Source organism: Ammospiza caudacuta, chromosome 8 (assembly GCF_027887145.1).
Source record: "Ammospiza caudacuta isolate bAmmCau1 chromosome 8, bAmmCau1.pri, whole genome shotgun sequence".
NCBI classification, from domain to species: Eukaryota; Metazoa; Chordata; class Aves; order Passeriformes; family Passerellidae; genus Ammospiza; species Ammospiza caudacuta.
In genome coordinates, this window is record NC_080600.1 from 28,652,335 (window position 1) to 28,670,648 (window position 18,314).

At 58.8% G+C, this 18,314-nt stretch overlaps 1 protein-coding gene and 1 non-coding gene across 2 annotated transcripts; both read right to left on the reverse strand.

Annotated features, from left to right (window-relative positions):
* Positions 1 to 976: 976 nt before the first annotated feature.
* Positions 977 to 17,530, reverse strand: WNT10A (Wnt family member 10A). The gene is made up of 4 exons (XM_058809625.1): positions 17,348 to 17,530; positions 14,380 to 14,642; positions 6,093 to 6,469; positions 977 to 1,444 (listed from the first exon to the last, which is right to left on the reverse strand). Exons 1-4 carry the CDS (start codon positions 17,404 to 17,406, stop codon positions 977 to 979), a joined length of 1,167 nt encoding a protein of 388 aa, XP_058665608.1. The 5' UTR covers positions 17,407 to 17,530.
* TRNAV-GAC (transfer RNA valine (anticodon GAC)) lies at positions 3,779 to 3,851 on the reverse strand. Its single transcript has one exon. It is a non-coding gene; the product is annotated as a tRNA-Val (tRNA).
* Positions 17,531 to 18,314: the final 784 nt, after the last annotated feature.

Genomic DNA, 18,314 nt, shown 5'->3' on the forward strand with positions numbered 1-18,314 from the left:
TCACAGGCATGGGGGCAACAGCCAGGATTCCATGGGATGGATGGGGTCTAGCATGCATCCAAGTGGGCAGAAGCTCCCCAGCAGCCACCTTGCAAGTGTCTGGGATGCCCGTGATGGGTCCTCACCTTCTGCCAGTCTCCAAACAGCTGACAGGACAGTTATTATGGGATGGCAGGAGAGCACCCGAGAGAAAGTATCATACAAGTAGGTCAGTAGCACCGAGGGTTGCCCTCCAACCTTCTGTCACCCTAGAGGAACGGAGAGCCCTTGGCAGCAGGAAGAGCAGGATGCTGCATCCTGAAATACCGTGTGCAGTCTCCAATCCACTTTTATTCACAATCAGAAAATAACTTACCATATAATAACACAGACACAGCACAGCCCCGGGCACCCGCCCCTCTGGCCGCGAAGCCCAAGCCAGCCCAGAGGTAAGAGCTGAGCCCCAGCCCGGGGAGCCGTGCCCCTTCTCCATCCCACGGGGTGCTCCAACCCCATCCTGCTCCGAGCACAACCTCGCGTGTGGTTGGAGGAACTTGTGCACAGTGCTAGTGTGTGTCCCCCCCCCACTTCCCTCCCACCCTGGGCTCCCCATGCCCTGCTGTCCACGACCCCATCCTGCTCCATACCGCTGGGTGCCAGCGGGCAGTCCCCCACCCCCAGGCCCTCCCTCCGCCCCCCCAGTGGTGCTGGTGTCGGCGGTCTGTACAGCATGGCCGTGGGCTCCCCGGGGCCGGGAGCCTTGGTGCTCTCATGTGGGGTTGGGGGGCAGCGGGCAGCCCTGCCCTGCCCTTCCCAGGTGACGACAAAGTGCTGATTTTGGAGGGTGCCGAGCATGTCCTCTCCTGCTCCCTCGGAGCGGAGGGAAGCGGGTATCGCGGCTCCACCTCCCCCCGGCGCCAATCCCCGTCTCCCTCCCCTGCCGCAGGCAGGCGTGCTTGTCCCTGGCACCCTGGGGTGGGCACCCAGCCCTGCCTGGCTACTTGCACACGCTAACCCACTCGGTGATGCGGCACTCCTCGCACGCCACGAAGCAGCACCAGTGGAACTTGCAGTTGCAGCGCTCGCTGCGCGTCTGCCGCAGGATGTTGTGGCCGCGGCCGCAGCACAGGCTCTCGCAGTTGTCCATGCCCGGGCTGGTCTTGTTGCACAGGCGCCCTTGAGTGCCCAAGGAGTCCAGGGCCGGCTCTCGCTCGCAGAAGTCGGGTGACTTCTCAAAGTAAACCAGCTCGCTGATGCCGGCCCGGCGGCGGTGCCGAGCGTGGCCCGGCTCCAGCTGCCCGGCATTCCGGTTGTGGGGCCGGATGAGGGTGGCCCCGTAGAAGCGGTCCTTGAGCAGGGACCCCACCAGGCGAAACTCAGGCGTCACCTGCCAGCATGTCTTCAGCTGGCAGCTCCCCGAGGTACCGTGGCATTTGCACTTTCTCCTCATGTTGTCCATCACCACCTGGGCGCAGAAGGAAGGACACAGGAGTGAGCATGAAGGAGACACGTTTTGGGGACTGGAGAAGGCACAGTGGAGCTCTGTGTGGGTTGGCACCACGGGAACATCAAGGGCTGGCATGAGTAGCCATCAAAGCTCTGGAACTGCAAAGCCAGCAAGGCTGCGCCCTGTTGCTGTGCCCAGTGCAACTCATGTCCCACACCCTGTCCCTTCCCATCCTGGTAATACCAACTGGCTTTTATGTTTCATCAAGGGATTGGCACCTAAAGGAGAGGGTGAGCTCTTTGAGCACAGGGAGGAGAAGGAGCCTGGATCTCACCTCCCACTGCTGCTTGGTTCCAGCAGCAACAACCTGATCATGGACCCCACTTATAAGCCAGCATGGCTGCATGTGTGCAGCCATACCTCCCCAGTGCAAGGGTCTCCCAAACACCTCACCAGGCAGCAGCATTGCAAGTGGGCCAGGGGGAGGGATACTTCCCCTTCCTTTCCCCACCCCAAGGCCTTCATCCCATAAAGCCCCAGTTCTGGGAGTCCTAGGAGCAGCTCTGCTTTTAGCTCTTGCCTGCTCTCCTTCAGCCAACCTGGTCACAGTTCCAAATTCCAAGCAGGGATCACATCCCTCACTTACAGTTTGTAGAGGCTGCAGTGTGGCCAGCGCTACCCATTCCCCCCTTCAAGGGCCAGGGTGCATAGGCTGGACTCTGACTGTGGTTTGGGCCAGCCTGAAAGCACAGCTCGTGCAGGGGTCAGAAGCCAGTGTGGGGTTCCTTGGACTCCCTTGGCAAGGCTGCTGAGCCCCGAGATTGCATGCTGCGAACCCCTACATCCCTCATCCCTGTAAGGGATACTGCTGTGGCCAAGCCAAGAGAAACAGCTCATGCCCATCAATCCTGAGGGGCACAACATGGCCACACATCCCCACACAGGCTGGAAAGAGGCAGTTTATAGTGTCCTCTGCTCTGTCCCAACAGGGATTCCCTCCCTCCATATCCATGTGCTCACACAGGCTTCACCAAGTTCCCTTCCCATGCGGACACCCAAACCCCACCAGGAGTTCAGATGGGGCTTGCAGACTACAACAGGCTGATCCCCATACCCAGGGCCCTGCTCCAGGGCTTGTGGGGCACTCCAGGGGACACCTGTCCCTGTGAAAGGTGCTGTCCTACAAGGCCATCTACCTGGCTTCATGCCTGCCACGTGTTGTCTATTCATGTCCCCCTCCCTGGGAGGGACACATGTGACAGGAGAGCCTTGTTTGGGTAGGGGTGGGTAGTTTTTATTCCTTGTTTTCTTGTTTTTGAGTAAATCTCCAAGTTGCTAAGCAGTTATGGTAATGAAACACGCCTGGAGCTTGGGGCACATGGCGGAGAGGTCTGGGCTGGGCTGGAGTTTGGCTTTCATCCTGCTCAAAGTCCTGCTCCTGCTGGGAAGAGCCTCCACCTCACAGGTAATGAGCTACCTGGCCTCTCCACCATGTTCTGGGTGTGACACCAGCTGCTAACCACTGTTCTTGTCACTATCCCTGGGAACAGTCTAGCACTGTCACCCTTTCCCACATTCCCACCCTGCTGGCTTGGCTGGACCAGGAAAAATCTGTATTCAGGGCTGTGGCTGGCAGTCTCACTACGAGGATGGAGGGGACAGTAGTGTGACAGCTGGACAGGGATTCATTTAGGCCTACAGCTGGTCACAGCAGGGGCTGAAGAAGGTGTCAAGTGTGGCCATCTCCATCACCCAAGCCATCACTGCTGAACATCCTGAGCCCTAGCACCACAACACCTGTCCACCCCTGCACAGGTAGCACAGAGGGGACAGGACCCTGGCAGAGCTGGGACATGCAAGAAGGGCCCATCTGAGTCCTGGCCCCATGCTTTTGTCATTGAATTCTCTCCATGCACCCTTACCCGTCCTTTCCCTGTCTTATAGACACCCAGGTTCGACACATGCCCGGACTCGCTGGTGCTTTCTTTCACACATTCCCAGCTCCTCCCAGGCACGCTCATAAGAACTTTATCGTAGGTCTTTGTTGTGAGGGTAATGGGTAGTTCCTGGCTTCCTTTCATCCTCTCTTGCTCTCTGATCTGGTGAGTTAGGAGGACCTGCAAAGCTTCTCTCACACTCCTGCTGCTCCTTGCTGGGGAGCTTGCTGCCTGACAGGGATGCAGAACACCCACCTCAGTCTTGAGTTGGACCAAGCAATGATTGTCCCAGGGCTTCCTATTCCTCAGGAGCAAGGTAACCACTGCAGGGCTGTATCAGAGGACGCTGCACATCCCTTGCAGCTGCGATCCCCTGCCCAACCTCATAGGTGGGTGTAAAAAGGGAAAATCAGTGTGTTTCTGCCTGGTTTCGAACCAGGGACCTTCCGCGTGTCAGGCGAATGTGATAACCACTACACTACAGAAACCACCTCTGATGGCACTTTGGTGCCACCATCCATGGAATTGTCACCTCCCACCATCATTGAAGAGTCTGAGCTGGGAGACAGGCTCACCCACAGGCACAGCACCCTCGGGACACACAGGAACCACAGAGAGGATGCTCAGCATCAGTGAGATGCTGGAGAGCTCTGGGTGCTGCAGCTGCTTGGTGCATGGAGAGGGATGGTGCATGGCAGGGCATGGCACGAGGCATGCACGTCCACATCACTGCCCTGCTGAAGAGGTTCAGCCTCAGGACTTGGAGGGGAGGACCACAGAGATGCTGCAACCAGCACAGCCATTCCTTTCCAGGGAAATCCCAGGAGATTGTTCCTTATTACAGCAGGAAAATTGCTCCTAGTAGTAAGTGGGGCTTGGGTGGGTGTGGGACCCACAGCATTGATGTAAGAGCAGGTGGGGAATTGGAGAACCCATCCCAAGTGGGAACCATCCCCAGGGCCAGCTCTGGCAATACGCACAGCACCAACAGACACAGACCAGGCACAGCATCATCTCCTTGCTCCAGTGCCCGGCACCCACAGCACCACACATGGGCTCACACCTTCATCTCAACAAGGTCCCAGAGCTGCCTGTCCAGGCATTGCTTCCCCACCTGCACAGGTACCATTCCCCTGTATTCCTTTAGTGTTCTTCTCCTTCTTCTTCTAGTTCCCAGGCTCCTTTCATCAGTCCAGATCCTGTATCTGAAGCCACCAAGAGCAGACATTGCCAGTCTTGTGGCTATCTGTCCTCAGGGACAAGCAGACCCCAGGCATTCTCACTGTTACTGGATCCCATGGGAGAGGTTTCATGACATCCTGCCAGAGCAAATATTCCTCTCTCACCTTCCCTTCCTTCTGCAGGCTGTGAGGTTTCCCTTGAGAAATAGGGAACATGACCACAGGTTTCTGAGCACTGCCAAGAGTCCTGGAGATCTGGGGCATGGAGAGATGTAGGGGAATCAGGACGAGCCCTGCAGTCAGAACTGGAACAGGGGTCTTGCCCAGATTGGGCCAGAGCAGTCTGCAGAGGATTCACCTGCCTAACACGGAGTGAGCTTTCACCACACACAAGCAAACAAAGCCAAACAAATCAAAAGTTTTGGTATTCCCCAGACATTTACAGCTTGGCCAAACTGGGGTGGCTTTTCCAGGGCAGTAAACCTCAGCTCCAGCATCAGCGTAAGCCACACATTAAAGTCCTGCTCTGCAGCATCCTCACCTCACAGCTGGCCTCAAACTTGCTCAAAGCAAGAGACACTCCAAATGTCTGAGCCATCCCAAGGAAACATTCCCTGTGGAATTCTGGCCTTTTATTATTTATTCTTGCAGCCTCTACACATCCCTTGGCACAGCCCTGGCAGCATGTGGCTGGGGTCTTGGGGACATGTGTCCTGTTGGATTCAAAGGATTAGCTCTCTCAGGCACCTGCTGTGAGCAAAAGCAGGCAGGGAAAGGCAGCCATCCTCCCAGCCCCTCCTGCTTTCGTGCTTCTTGTCTCCAGTGTTTTAAACCTCAGCTTCCAGACAGAGTGAGCTACTAATTAGTACCTGTAACGAGACCTGACATCATAAGAATGGAGGGGACGCTGTCCTGCTTGCCTGAGCAGGCTCCAGCACACTGCTCGAGATGGGGGACAAGGCTGTGGGCTGTCACCTCTGCTCCCAAGGGCATGCTGTTTCCCAGCTGGCATAGGAGCCCACTGCCTAACTCAATCTCATTCACATCTGCCTCCTCAGGGCACTGGCTCCCTTTCTGGAGGCAGACACATCTAGGTGCTGCAGAATCTGTGCTGTGTCCCCATGATGCCAGTGACTTTCTCCTCCCTGTCTTTAGCTTACCCCACTGCAGCTGCCCAACACCAGTTCACTCTGTCCCTGAGAGGCAGGAGCCAGAATCATTGCTGTGCCACCCCAGTAGCACCACTGCAGCACAGACAGGTGACAGTGGCCTGGCCAGCGTCCCTTGGCAAGGCCACAGCAGCAATGCTCAGAGGTATTGCTCCCAGCAGGTGCTTGGCCAGCATATCCTTGCAGCCCTGTCCTGCTAAAGGCATCACTGCCTTTGTTCTGGGCACGACTGGGGAGAGGGGGTGCCTTGGGGGCAATCCCACACTCACAAACGGTTCCACAGCAGCCAGCACGAGTCCCTCAGAGACTTCTCACACATGTCCTGGGGACCCTGTTCCCCCCATCCCCTCCCCACAGCCGTGACCGGCGCCCCACTCACCTGCCGGCCCACGCGGTTGTTGTGCAGCCGCATCCGGGAGTGGATATCCCTGTAGGTTTCCCGGGAATCAAGGAAATCCTTGGAGAACTTCTCTCCGTAGTCCACATCAGGGCTGCAGCCTCCCCATTCCCAGGAGTCCTGGAGGCCAGGGGTCTCAGCGGGCATGTGCTCCATGTGCACGCCGTGCACCATGCCCTTGCCGCGGTTCATGGCCTCCAGCTGCAGGCGGTGCAGCTTGCGCCGGAAAGCCTCCTCATCGCCCCGGCGCTTCTGGTCACAGCCACAGGCCTGCAGCTTCCCCAGGGCACAGGCGTTGGACACGGCGTGCACCACGCCGGCAGCCGCTATGGCGTAGGCAAAGGCGCTCTCCCGAAAGCCTGCAAGGAAGGACACACTGGGTCAGGCTGGGTGCTGTGACCCCCAAGTGGGGCTGGGTGAGTTCATCGTCACACTGGGGTGCAGGGATTGGGAGCTTCAGCTTGTGTCTTGCTTTTTCCTGATGCACCAGCTCCCACATAGGCCAGGAGTGAATCGCCACTCTCTGCTCTCCAGCCCCATCCCCACCAGGACACACTGCTGCCCTGAGGGCCAGCCCTGCCCTAGGTGGGACCCCAGTTTCCACCATCACCCTGCTCTCACATCACTCCAGGAGATGCCACCACAGCACTGCTCAGGCATCAGGCTCTGATGGGAAAGGCAATCCTGCCTCCCTTCTCCACTCAGAGTTTCCTACTATACTAAATATAACACTGGCTGAGAGATATTTCTGCTGAAGAATGGGCCACTTCTGCTTACTCACAGGGTGCAGATTAGGCAGTAAAAAGAGCAGGGTGCACTGCCTGTCCAGTCCCATTCATCTGCCCATATCCCTTTCCACCCTGAACCCTGCCAGGTCCCACAAGAAGCTCTAAATGTGACACCAGGCTGGAAAAAAATGAGCATCCCTCATCAGTTAGAGCATGGCGTGATCATACCGTGCACTGCCAGAGCCGGCAGCTGGTTGTCATTAAACACTAGGGAGTGAGGACATCCACAAGTGTCATTAGCGGGGGACAGGGCAGATGGGGACAGGGACAGGTCTCACAGAAGGGGCTTCATCAGGCTCCATGTGGCTGTGAGCAGGGAACACCTGAGAATCTCTTGGCTTCACTGAAGCCAGGTGAGGACCCTCTCCTCCCTGGGAGTTTCTATTCTATTTGAAATGCAAAGTACTATTTTTGTTTGTGGTTCCCAGGTCAGGCGGGGAGCCTGCAGTGCCCTTTGCTTTGGTGCACACTGACTGGCCCCAGCATGAGGCAAGGATGCAGGGAGTGCCAGATTTTGTGCCGTGGCGTCACATGTGAATAAATAAATAGCTGGAGTTCCCAGCCCCTCTCCCTCTGTTGGACATGAGCAGTTTGCCTTTGACACAGCTGAACAGACAACAAATTTTGGGGTGTTTTCTTCACCAAATCCACGCCATCAAACAGGGGTCTGGGTAGAGCACCCCAAAGCCCTGCCTGTGCCCCAGAGCCAGGAGCAGGAAGAGTGCAAGCGCTGCTGCTGGCCGTGCTGGGCAGTGCTCCCATCACGCATGTCTCCTCCGCGGTTACTGCCGCCCGCTGAGCAAACGCTATGATCTTATTAAAGGAAAATGAAATGCAGCCCGGAAACCTGCATTTAAAGTCGTGCTGCTCTTTTGTGTGTTAATTTGACACTAGTGTGTTTAAAAAATTAACGAGGCACTGCTTAAAAGCCAGCAGGAGCCTCTCCCAGCTTCCCCTCGGTGTGGGACAAGCTTGCTCTCAGCCTGCCTCTTTCCATGCACAAGTTGAACAACATTTTTCAGCGGGCAGGTAATGGGGCCGCTGGTGCGTACACTGTGCCGTGCAGCCTCCCCAGGGAGAGTGCTGGCAGGCAGTGCCTGCAACACACCCACAGCGCTGCTCGAGCATGAAGGCCCACATCTGGGCAACTTCAGTCCCCAGGTGAGCGAGGGAGGATGGAGAACCAGCGCAGAAAGGTCTCCTGGATTCCCAAATCCTCCCTATGTCAGCTCTCTGATCCCACCATCTGGGCCAGCTTCAGCCATTCATATGCCAAACCTGGGCACAGCCCAATTCGTCACTGCCACCCTGCTGGGCATCCCCAGCTCCTCGCACAGCCAGTGCCTGGGAACAGGGGCAGCGAACCCTTCACCAGCACAACACCTTCCTCTCAGCCCTGCCTCTTTCTCACACATTTCTCCAGTCTAAAATATAATTTCCGGTGTGGCATCTCCTTAAAATCTCTTCTGAGCCCAGACACAAGCTCTACCCCACCCAGTCCGTCTAGCAAGCCTGTGTCCTGACAGGTAAAGAGGTCAGGTTGATTGGGCACCCTCCATGGCTGGGAAACCCATGGGTTAAAGCCCTAGTCCTCCCTCCTCCTCTAGTGCTCTCCCAGTACATGTGAGCTGATGGATGATGTATGGGACCTCTTGTCTGGAGCTGCCATTCCCCAGGTTGTGGGCAGGGGACAAACTGGTCCCCAAGACATGGCATCGCAGCATACAGGAAGTCTTGTTCCCATCTCATCATGGTCCTTTCCCTGCTCAGTATCACTCTGCCTGGCCCCACCACTCTTCCCTGCCTTCTCCCCTTCTTCCCTCCCCTGCTCTCATGGGGAGCTGTGAGCAGAGGGGAGGAGGGGTCAGGGCAGCACTGGGATCACAGCAGCCGTGCCAGTACAGTTTTGCTAGGAGGTTCAGTTTACATTCCTTGCTCTACCCCAGCCACACCAGAGACAGAGGATTGAAGCAAAGCAACGAGCAACATGGCTGCAACAACCACCTGCCTCGTGGGCTCAGCAAGGCTGGAAGCTTCCTGGAACCACAGCCAAGAGTGGTGTGTGGTGGCCAGCCCTGAGCCCTTTGTGGGGAGGCTCTCCAGCTACCCCAGCCACCTAAAAAGACCTCAGCAGTGATTTTTGAGTCACCCTATCCCTCCAGAGACCACAGAAGAGGTGTAGTTGTGGGAAGTACAAGAAGTATTGCATCCTGCAGGGAAGAGAGAAAGGAGGACACAACCCTGACACCACCACCAGCATCCAGCCTGCTGTATACTTAAAGACCATAGACAAGGACAGGTCGGAAATCTCTTCCCCAGGTCAATTCCCAAAGCAGGGAATTTTCTTAGGCGGGAAGGTTTCACTGTCAAGCTGTGCCTAAGAGATGTGGGGTCATTTAGCAAGACTGCAAGTCCCAGCAGCACTGGACCTACCACGGACACTGCAGTTCCTCCATCCTTCAAGAAGATGTGCAATGAAGGCTACAGGGCTGGCTCAAGCACAGCTCTGGGCTCTACAGTCTGTAGACCAGGGACAGCTGGAGGCACAGCCTTCCTCCCACAGCTCACCATCACATCCAGGCAGCAGCTCTCTCCCAGCACTGATCACTGCAATGCCTGGCTGGCACTGAGGGAGACAGCCTCACGCAGGCCCACCCCAGGGTACCCCAGGGATGCTCAGCTGCCCCCTTCATGGCAATACCCCCCAGGATGGGGTGCAGCTGCCAGGAGCTGTGGCCACATTGCCCCAGCCCTGATATATGGCAGAGGAGAACTTCTCCCGCCACCTCCTGCGAGGCCTGCCAAGACGGCCAGTCCCGACATGCTGCCTCTCCCCCAGCCCCGCTCCCTCCCCTCCCCTCCCCTCCCCTCCCCTCCCCTCCCCTCCCCTCCCCTCCCCTCCCCTCCCCTCCCCTCCCCTCTCCTCCCCTCCCCTCCCCTCCCCTCCCCTCCCCTCCCCTCCCCTCCCCTCTCCCTAATTAAACTGCAGGTGAACCTGCCAGGGTCTGGCCCAGCACCAGGCACTAAATGCCTCCCTGCAGATCCCAACTTGCCTCCCTGCACCTCCTTGAGCGTGCCAGGGACAGCCCGCAGACCTCGCTGCTGTCCGCCCACGGCAGCGTGAGGGAGCAGCCCTCGCTGCCGTGCAGGCTGCAGGGAGCCCAGCTCGGCCCCACATCGCCAGCAATGCTGCCTGGCCCCAGGGTCTCCCTTCCACCACCAGTGGGGAGAAGGTCCAGGGAATGGGGGAACCCACAGGGATGAAGCCAAGCCTCCACAGTACCCGCATGTGCTGCAGGGCCAGGTGGGCAAAGCCTTTGGTTTGCCCGGGGGTGCATAAATCCCTGCCAGCAGCCCAGCTGCAGGTGCGCCAGGCCAGGCGCTGCGGTCTGCGGGCTCCAGAGCTTGGCTGGGGCTCTGCAGAGCTGGGTGCTGGGGTCCTGAGCTTGGCAGCATCTCCCTGGATAGCTGAAACAGCACCTGCCTCCCTCAGCACGCGGCAAAGCTTCCCCAAGCTCCGTTTCACAGCTGGCTGGGCCCCAGCACCTGGTGTTTCCAGCCTTGCAGGGAGTTCCCCACTCCCTGCTGGAAGAAATCAAGATCTGGCCATGGCCACGCAGACCCTTTGTCACCAGTGAGCCCTTCTAAGGTGGGCATAGGGCATGGAAACATCACCCATCTCTCCAAAGGCTGCAGGAACCAAGAAATACTGCACTCCAGGGTCATGTCCCCTCCAACCACGAGCCTTTGAAGGCCTTCAAGGACATCCAGCCCCTCCATGGGGGGGTCCTAATTTTTTTCAGAGCTCCATGTAGATGGGGCTCAGGTTGGCATGAGCAAAAGGGAATAGTCAGTCCCATAGCACACCTCAGACAGCCCCTGCCCAACAGCCAGAGAGTCCCAGCCCTGATGGCATTGTACCCACCCATGGGTGCACACACACTGGACAAGGACCAAGACTCAGTGACCCACCACCATCTGCAGCTTGGTTTTTGTCAGACAACCAGGCACAGGTCAGCCCAGCCAAGCCACACAGTGCCTGGGAGCCCACAGATGCTGTGGTGGGACAATACATCAGGACAACAAGCCATCCTCTCCAGCAGGGTAGGCACAATCATGCTGCTCACCCTTGGAGCAGGAACATGGGATCTATTTCCACTGCTGGTGTAGATGGAGCCACCTGCCTCAACCTCATTGCTCCTTCCCCCTACCTCTTCTGAGGCCAGAAGAGAATGTCTCTGTCAGCTAGGTGAGCACATGGAGGGAGAGGGAGGTACAGCAGAGAAGGATGGGACCAGGCACAGCACTGGAGAGTCCTGGCAGAAGTGACAGTGCCAGAGAACGGGCAGGAAGGTGGTGAGCACAGGCAGCAAGCTGGGGAGCCAGGGAAGACTGGAGAATTTGCAATAGCACTGTTGAGCCTGGCTTTACAAGGACATGGGCCAAGGAGGATGAGGGGTGCAGATGGCACTGGAAACTCAACAGAGGTTACAAATGACATCTCACACCCCAAGGATGCAGCATCAAAAGACCAGACCTGAAAAACCCACACACCATGGTGGTGTTGCAAAAGAACCCAGTGGCTCTGTGAGAGCAGGGATGGTGAACCCCTGGGCACCCTCCTTGCCCTCCACTAACCTGCTGTTGAGTGTCACAGCCACTGTTTCCTGTGCCCCAGGGATGGCAGCATCTCCCAGGTCTGTGCTCTGCCCAGGATGCTGGCAGCATCCCTGTCTCCAGCTGTGCTGCTCTGAAGCCACCCTAGACTCCCAGCCCTGTCTGATTTGAAGCCTCTCCTTCCTGTCTCCCCGGAGCTTGCACTGAAACTTCTGGGATCAGCTCAGCAGGATGAGGAGATGGGCACCCATCTGCCATTGTCCTCTTCTCCGTCCCCAGGGGATGAGTTCCCTGGCAGCACTGAGTGCCTGGATACTGGGCACTGAGGGATGGGCACCATGGGCTGGAGCAGTGTAGCATCCTGTCTGGCTCATGCCCACGCTGAAGAAGACGTGAGAGATGCAGGAGGACAGGACAGAGTTGGGGAGCGGAGCCAAGTGGGGAGAGCGGGAGGGAGAAGCCAGCTACAAATAATTTAAAGTGAGATTCACGCATGGCTGAGCTGATGGCAGAAGAAGTGGGAAAAGGAATGAAAGATTAAAGGGGTCTGTCACTTCGGGTTACAAACAATGATCCTACAAGCACGTTGTGTTCCCAGGCACGGCAGGGATGGGGCAGGGCGCAGAGCAGAGCCCTGCTCCCTGGAGCTCAGGTGCATTAAAGTCTGCGCCATGGAGCTTGCACCCCTCACTTCTACCACTCGCTGAGATGCATCCCCTCTGTGATGGCTGTGCCTGGAACAGATGGAAGGCAAGGCTCACAGCTCCAGCACTGCTACTCAGGGACATGAGTGGGTTCAAACTGGGCCAGGGCTCTGGTATCAAGGCTTGCTCCATGCCAGAATGGCTCCAAGCAACTACATGAGATGGCTTAGGGCTCATCCTGCAACCCCTGCTGCCAAAACAGTAGTGCCATGAGATGCCTGCCTGCTCTGATGCTCCAGCCCTACCTCCATCCTGCCCTGCTGCTGGATGTCGTGTCTCCATTCCAGAGAATGGGATCCCACCAATGCTGAGAGCCTGGGCTGAGCCATATCCAACAGCTTGAGACAGGGGCAGGACTCCAGGGTCTGTGGGAGCCCCCACATCCATCAGTCACAGCCCTGACAGCAAGAAGGGCTGTAGGAGCATCTGAGACACAAGTGAGGTGCAAGGCCCTGGGGCCAGCAGCAGACAAGGTGAGCTGAGGGAGGGATGCAGGCCACTGCTCTCTGCTGCTGGTGCTTCTCTCCCAGCCTGGTGGTACCCAGAGCAAGGCAGCTTGTCTGGGTGTGTGAGCAACTCGAGCCAGCGTGCCAGTGTCTCCTGTGCCCGAGGAGACTAGAAGTGAACCACATTCCTCAGAGGACCTGGAAATACCTCGATGCTTATCAGGGCTGACAGTCCCCACCCTTCCTGCCAGGCCCTAACCTGAGTACTGCTCACAGAGGGAAGAGACGCTGCCCTTCTCCAGGCAGTAAGGTCCTGAGAGGGACCTGAGCTGCTCCATGGCAGGACCACAGCTCTGATGCCGCATATGCTCTGAGGAGCATTCCACCCAGCAAGGCTATCCAGGCTGCCCTGGACATCTTGGACACCAAAACACTTCTGTGATCCCCTCTCCAGCCTTCTCCCCACTTGCTGCCTGTGGGCTCCTGCCACCACATCCCCTCAATGACATGTAAGCCTCAAGCTGCCACCCTCTCCTCATTGAGACTCTCCTCATAGTCCCAGGGAAAGAAGATGTAGGATATGGAAGGATGTTTGAAGAAGAGTGGATGGTTGCAACTCTCTGCTGGGCATCAGGCTGAGAGGCTCACAAAGCGGGTATGTGAGCAGTTTTTTGGGTAGTTTTCACTTCTCTTGGGGGCTTGAGGAGTGATCTGTGTGCTGGGCACATGGCCTGCCCTCAGCACCCTGGCTGCTGGCCACTGGCACCACACTGTCCTTCCTGACCCTGTGGCAATGGGCACTTAGAAATATGCTGAGGCACAGGTTTCAATGAAGGGTACTCAGGTGAAAATATACATTCAAGTCCTCTAGAAGATCCCATCAGGTCACAACCCTAATCTGCACCATGCAGGCCACCCCTCTGCATCCCAGAGACTGCTCCTGAGGGAAAGAGTATCAGCCAGGGAGGCTCTGACACAGGCAGAGCCAGACATGACTGCGAGGGAGAGGAGATCCTGGCACCAGGATCCTTGGCAGAACGTGGAGAGCTAGGAGAGCTCTCTCAGCAGCACAGTTGGGGGCTCTGTGGGCAGGTGAGCTCCCAGGACAGCCTGTATCCCTGTCCCCTCTGCCATCATGCTTTAGGGTCCCACAAAACAGCGGCCCCTTAGCCCTCTGCACTGGGCAGAACACCAGGGTGACAGCTTCACAGAGCTATGTCCCACTAGTTAGGGGCATTTCAGCTCATCACAACACACTAAAACACCATCCCCAGAGCAGGACTGAGCCAAGATGTTCAACTGTATCCACCAAACCAAATCCCAGAGCACGGCATCCACCTTCAGACCCATCAACTATGCTGCACACCCATGGCACTGCTCCAAACACCAGCCTACACCACACAGGGAGAAGATGCCAGAAAGCAGGAGGGCCTGGAAAGAGCCTTAGGAACAGCTGGAGTTGGTCAGGGAGGAGCAGCTCAGGACAAGGGCTAGTGCAGTACAAAGGTGCATGGAACAGCTTTACCATAGTGCAGTGCTCCTTTGTCTGGGAGACCATAACATTTGTCTGCTTCATCCATGGGGGTGCTGAAGAGCTCACCTCATCCTCCCCTGGGCCAGGGAAGAGCTGTGCAGGGGCCCAGGGGGAGCCCATGAGAGCTCCAGAGAGCAGGGGCTGGATAGCGGGACAGGAGGGGAACCGTCCAACCCTTACCTCGGCTGAAGATGATGCTCTCATATGGAATCTTGTTCTTGGTCTCAAGGCTGGAGCAGTTCCAGCGCTGGTCCCGGAACTGGTGCTGGCACTCATGGATGGCGATCTGGATGCCCTGGATGGCTGAGGCGGTGACGTCGGGGTGGCGCACGCACACCTCCAGCTGCCGCCGTGTCAGCCCCGGCAGCGTCAGGCACACCGTGTTGGCATTCAGCACTGGCTCTGAGGGCAGCTTCAGGCCCAGGATCTCATTGGAGCACGAGCTGGGAGGGAAAGGACACCCTTGAGCTCAGAGCAAGCAATGTGTCAACCACTTGATTTTCTATTTGGGGAAGGGGAAAAGTCTGTGGGGGACACAGACAGGGAAGGGAGAGGCTCCTCAACCCACACAGTGCCCATTGCCTATAGGGAAGGCTGGAAAAACTCAGCTCAGCTCAGCTTATCCAGGCAGAGAAAACCAGCAGCACTGAGGCTGCAATCGCCTCCAACAGCATAAGTACAGTACAGGCACCCTGTCAGCCTCTGCCAGCAGCAGTTAAATCTGGCCATCCTGCCCCTGGAGCCCAGCATCTCCCAGGCTTGCTCTCTCTGTGTGCTCCACCAGGGATCTCCCACACCAGCCATGCACTGCAGACTCTCAGCACACAACGGCCCAACTCGCCTTCCACAGAAAGCGTGGGCTTCCCCCTGGGAGAACTGACAGACCCTGGAGCAGGAGGACCATTCCAGCCAGTGTTGCTGGCTGATCCCCTCCCTGCATCTCCTGCATCCCCCCAACACTGCTGGTCCTTACAAGGGAGGTAAAGAGAAGGATCAGCGTTTTCTTTCCAGCTCAGCTGTGAACTATGGAGCCAAGCACTGTGCCAACTATCCTCAAGCTCCCAGCAGCAATCCCAAGTCCACTGTCACATCCTAGCCCCACCGAACCAGACACCTGTGGCCACAGAAGCAGAGAGAGCAGCACATGGATGGGTGCAAGGAGAGGCACATGGTCCATGTCAGGGGTACAGGTACTTACACAAACAGAGATGTGACCTGGGGAAATTGGGAAGTGTGGAGTGTGTGGAGATGGGATGTGGGATGTGGGATGTGGGATGTGGGGAGACAAAGCATGTCCAGAAAGAGATGCCTGGAGCTAATACAGAGGTACACATGACAGACAAATGTGGAGAAGGAGACAGTAGGAAGTGTTTGCCCAACTCCAGGGAATGGCCTGAAGGACTCTTGGATAAACCGTGCCCATGTGGAAGACCCACAAAGCAAGCAGCAGAGAGTGGGACATCCAACAGCATCCAGCATCTTGCAGCATGGTCCACTAGGAGCTCAGCACCACCCTGCTTGTTCAGGAGAGCTTGGTCCCTGCTGGGAGCTCTCCCCAGGAAAGTCTCTTCCTGTTCCCCAGGACAGGCAAGAGCTGGGTCCCTGGGAGAAGCAAGGAGCTCAAAGCCCTTTGAACTTTGATTACAGAAACAAGACTTGGAGGAGGATGCTGGAGGGACTGCAGCTGCCAGGTCTTGGGGAGAAGGGTTACTCCTCCTCTGTTCCCTCAAACCCTGCAAGCCTGGTGCAGGTACATGGACAGAAGCAGCTGCCAGGGGATGAGATCCCTAGCTCAGCACTCACCCAGCTCTGGAGGGAAGGTTCAGCCCCAGTGTCTCTGCTGAATTACAGCTTGCTCAGGGCAGAGGAAGAGCTGTCAGGATCAGGCTGCTGCTTTCTCCAGCTTCCCAAGGGTGTTTATACGCATCCCACCACTTGCATGGGTAGTATATGAATATGCCCCAGTACAAATCCACAGTGACGCCAATAGGGAGAGTCGAGGTGGAGCGGAGAAGAGAGACAAAGGGAGTGCATCTCTCCAAAACCCCTACACAGGAGGGGAAATCTTCTTCCCAGCTTCCTGCACTCACTCCCACTGTCAAGCAAGCCCTGGCTGACAAAAGATGCAGAGCAGGACACAGCCACCACCATCTCCAACCCCAGGAGCTCTTGCCCCAAACACTGCAATGACTTTGTTCCCTTCATGTCCTCAGCCTGACACAGCGCCTGCCATCTCTTCCCAGGGCATCCCGGGATGGGGGCGATGCTATGGTCTTTCTCCCGATTGCACTGCAGGGAAACTGAGGCAGGGGCTCCGGAGAGTAGAGGGAAGGTCCTTCTGCCTCTCGCTCCACCCAGGGCCCAGGAGGGCCAGGGACCGGCAAGAAGCTGTCACTGTCACACTTCTTAGGAGGATACAGCGCTCCCCCCAGCTCTCTTCCCCCTTTAAATCTGGATTTAAACTTGATTTCACGGTGACAGGCCCCCAGGTCACAGGCTGCAGCGGCTGCTGCTTTAATTAATACAAGTCCCAACGTTAACAAATTATATTTAAAGGGGCTGGAGGGAGGGGGAAGGGCGGGGGACCCCCCCAACTCGTACCAGCATCAGGATTAACCCCCGGCTGCCTGCAGTGCACAAGTTTGGGAGTGGGCAGAGGGAAGGCGAAGACGGACAGGGACGGTGAATTTGGGGGTTCGCTTTCTGGAAAGCAGGTGGCCCCCTCTTACCCCTCTAGCATTTAGGACAGGCGGAGCCAGGGAGAGGACGCAGGGGGATCCAGCAGGCACCGACCCCCAGGACAGTGACATCCCAGCCGGCATTCCCCCGTCCTCCGCGGGCGAGCGGGGAAACTGAGGCAGTCGGGGCGGGCGCTGGAGCGTCTCTGGCCGGGGAGGAAGGGGGACAGCCTCCTGGAGCGGGAGAAACTGCGCATCCCGCCGGTGTTCCATCAGGACAAGGGAAGACGGAGGGGGGCAGCAGCCCTGACAGCCCCTGGAACGGGGGCCGCAAGCGGCGGGACCCCCCCCGGAGCCCCCCGGGCAGACCGCCCCCGGTGCGGGGCTGGGCGCGGCGGCTCCCCGGCGCCCTCCCCGTGCGGCCGGGGCTCTCAGCGGCGGGGCTGGGGATGGAGGGGTGCAGCTCCTACCTGGGTACCCAGAGGCTGAGCAGCAGCGAGCAGAGTCCGTGGGCCAGGGCCGGGCGCATCTTCGCTGGGGCAGCGGCTGTGCGGGCTGCGGGCGGGCGGGCGCCTTTGGGGCAGGGGCGGCGGGGCTCGGCGCTGCTCTCTGCCCGCTTTGTTTGTTGTGGGTTGTTTGCTTGTTTGTGTTTTCCCCTCTCCTCCCTCTCACTGGCTCCCTGCGCGCCGGGGCTCGGCTCGCCGGGGCGGCTCTGCCATCCTCCCGGGATGCGCCCCCCGCCTCCCGCCGCCCCGGCGCCCTCCGAGCCCGGCGAGGGCTGCGCGCCCCCCGCCCTGCCCGCCGCCGCCCCGCCGCGCACAGCCCCCCGACTCAGCCCCCCATGGCGGGACGTGCCGGGGGGCCGGGGGGGCCCTCGGCCCGCGGGGTGCGCTCCCCCGCCGCTCCCCAGGGCGCCCCGGGGCTCCGGGGCCGCGGCGGGCGTGGGCAGGGCTCGCCGGGCGAGCGGCTCCGCGGCTCCCGCGGGGCCCGCAGGCACATGGGGAGCCGCGGCCCCCCCGCCGCCCCCCGCCGCCGGTGTCGCCGGGCCTCCGGCGGAGCGAGCAGGGTCGCGGCCGGAGCGCCCCGGGAGCGCTGGGCGCGGAGCGGCGGCGGCAGCGGCTCTGCCTGGGATCGCGCTGCGCCGAGCATTACTCAGCGCCCGGAGCCCGAGTCCCGACACGTCCAGACAGGAGCCCGCGGGGGAAGGACGGGGCAGAGGGTGGCAGCGGGGCGGGGAGCCGGCGTGTCGCACGCAGCCTACCGGAGAGGGAGCGGGCGGCGGGGGGGGCGAGCGGGCACGGGCGGCGGGAGAGTGGGCGCGGGGCCGGGGGGAAAGCGGCGTGGGGTGGGCACAGCGTGGGTGAGTGGGCACGGTGTGTGAGGTAAGCGTGCGGAGCGCGGAGAAGTGTGTGTGGTGGGAATGCTCAGCGCGGAGGA

Bases quoted from the DNA above. Each gene is read 5' to 3' on its own strand.
- WNT10A (XM_058809625.1), bottom strand. From the start codon at position 17,406: ATGCGCCCGGCCCTGGCCCACGGACTCTGCTCGCTGCTGCTCAGCCTC. The intron at 14,643-17,347 runs GTAGGAGCTGCA...TTTCCCTCCCAG, and splicing joins CTCAGCCTCTGGGTACCCAG to CTCGTGCTCCAATGAGATCC. The intron at 1,445-6,092 runs GTGAGTGGGGCG...TTCTGCGCCCAG, and splicing joins ACAACCGCGTGGGCCGGCAG to GTGGTGATGGACAACATGAG.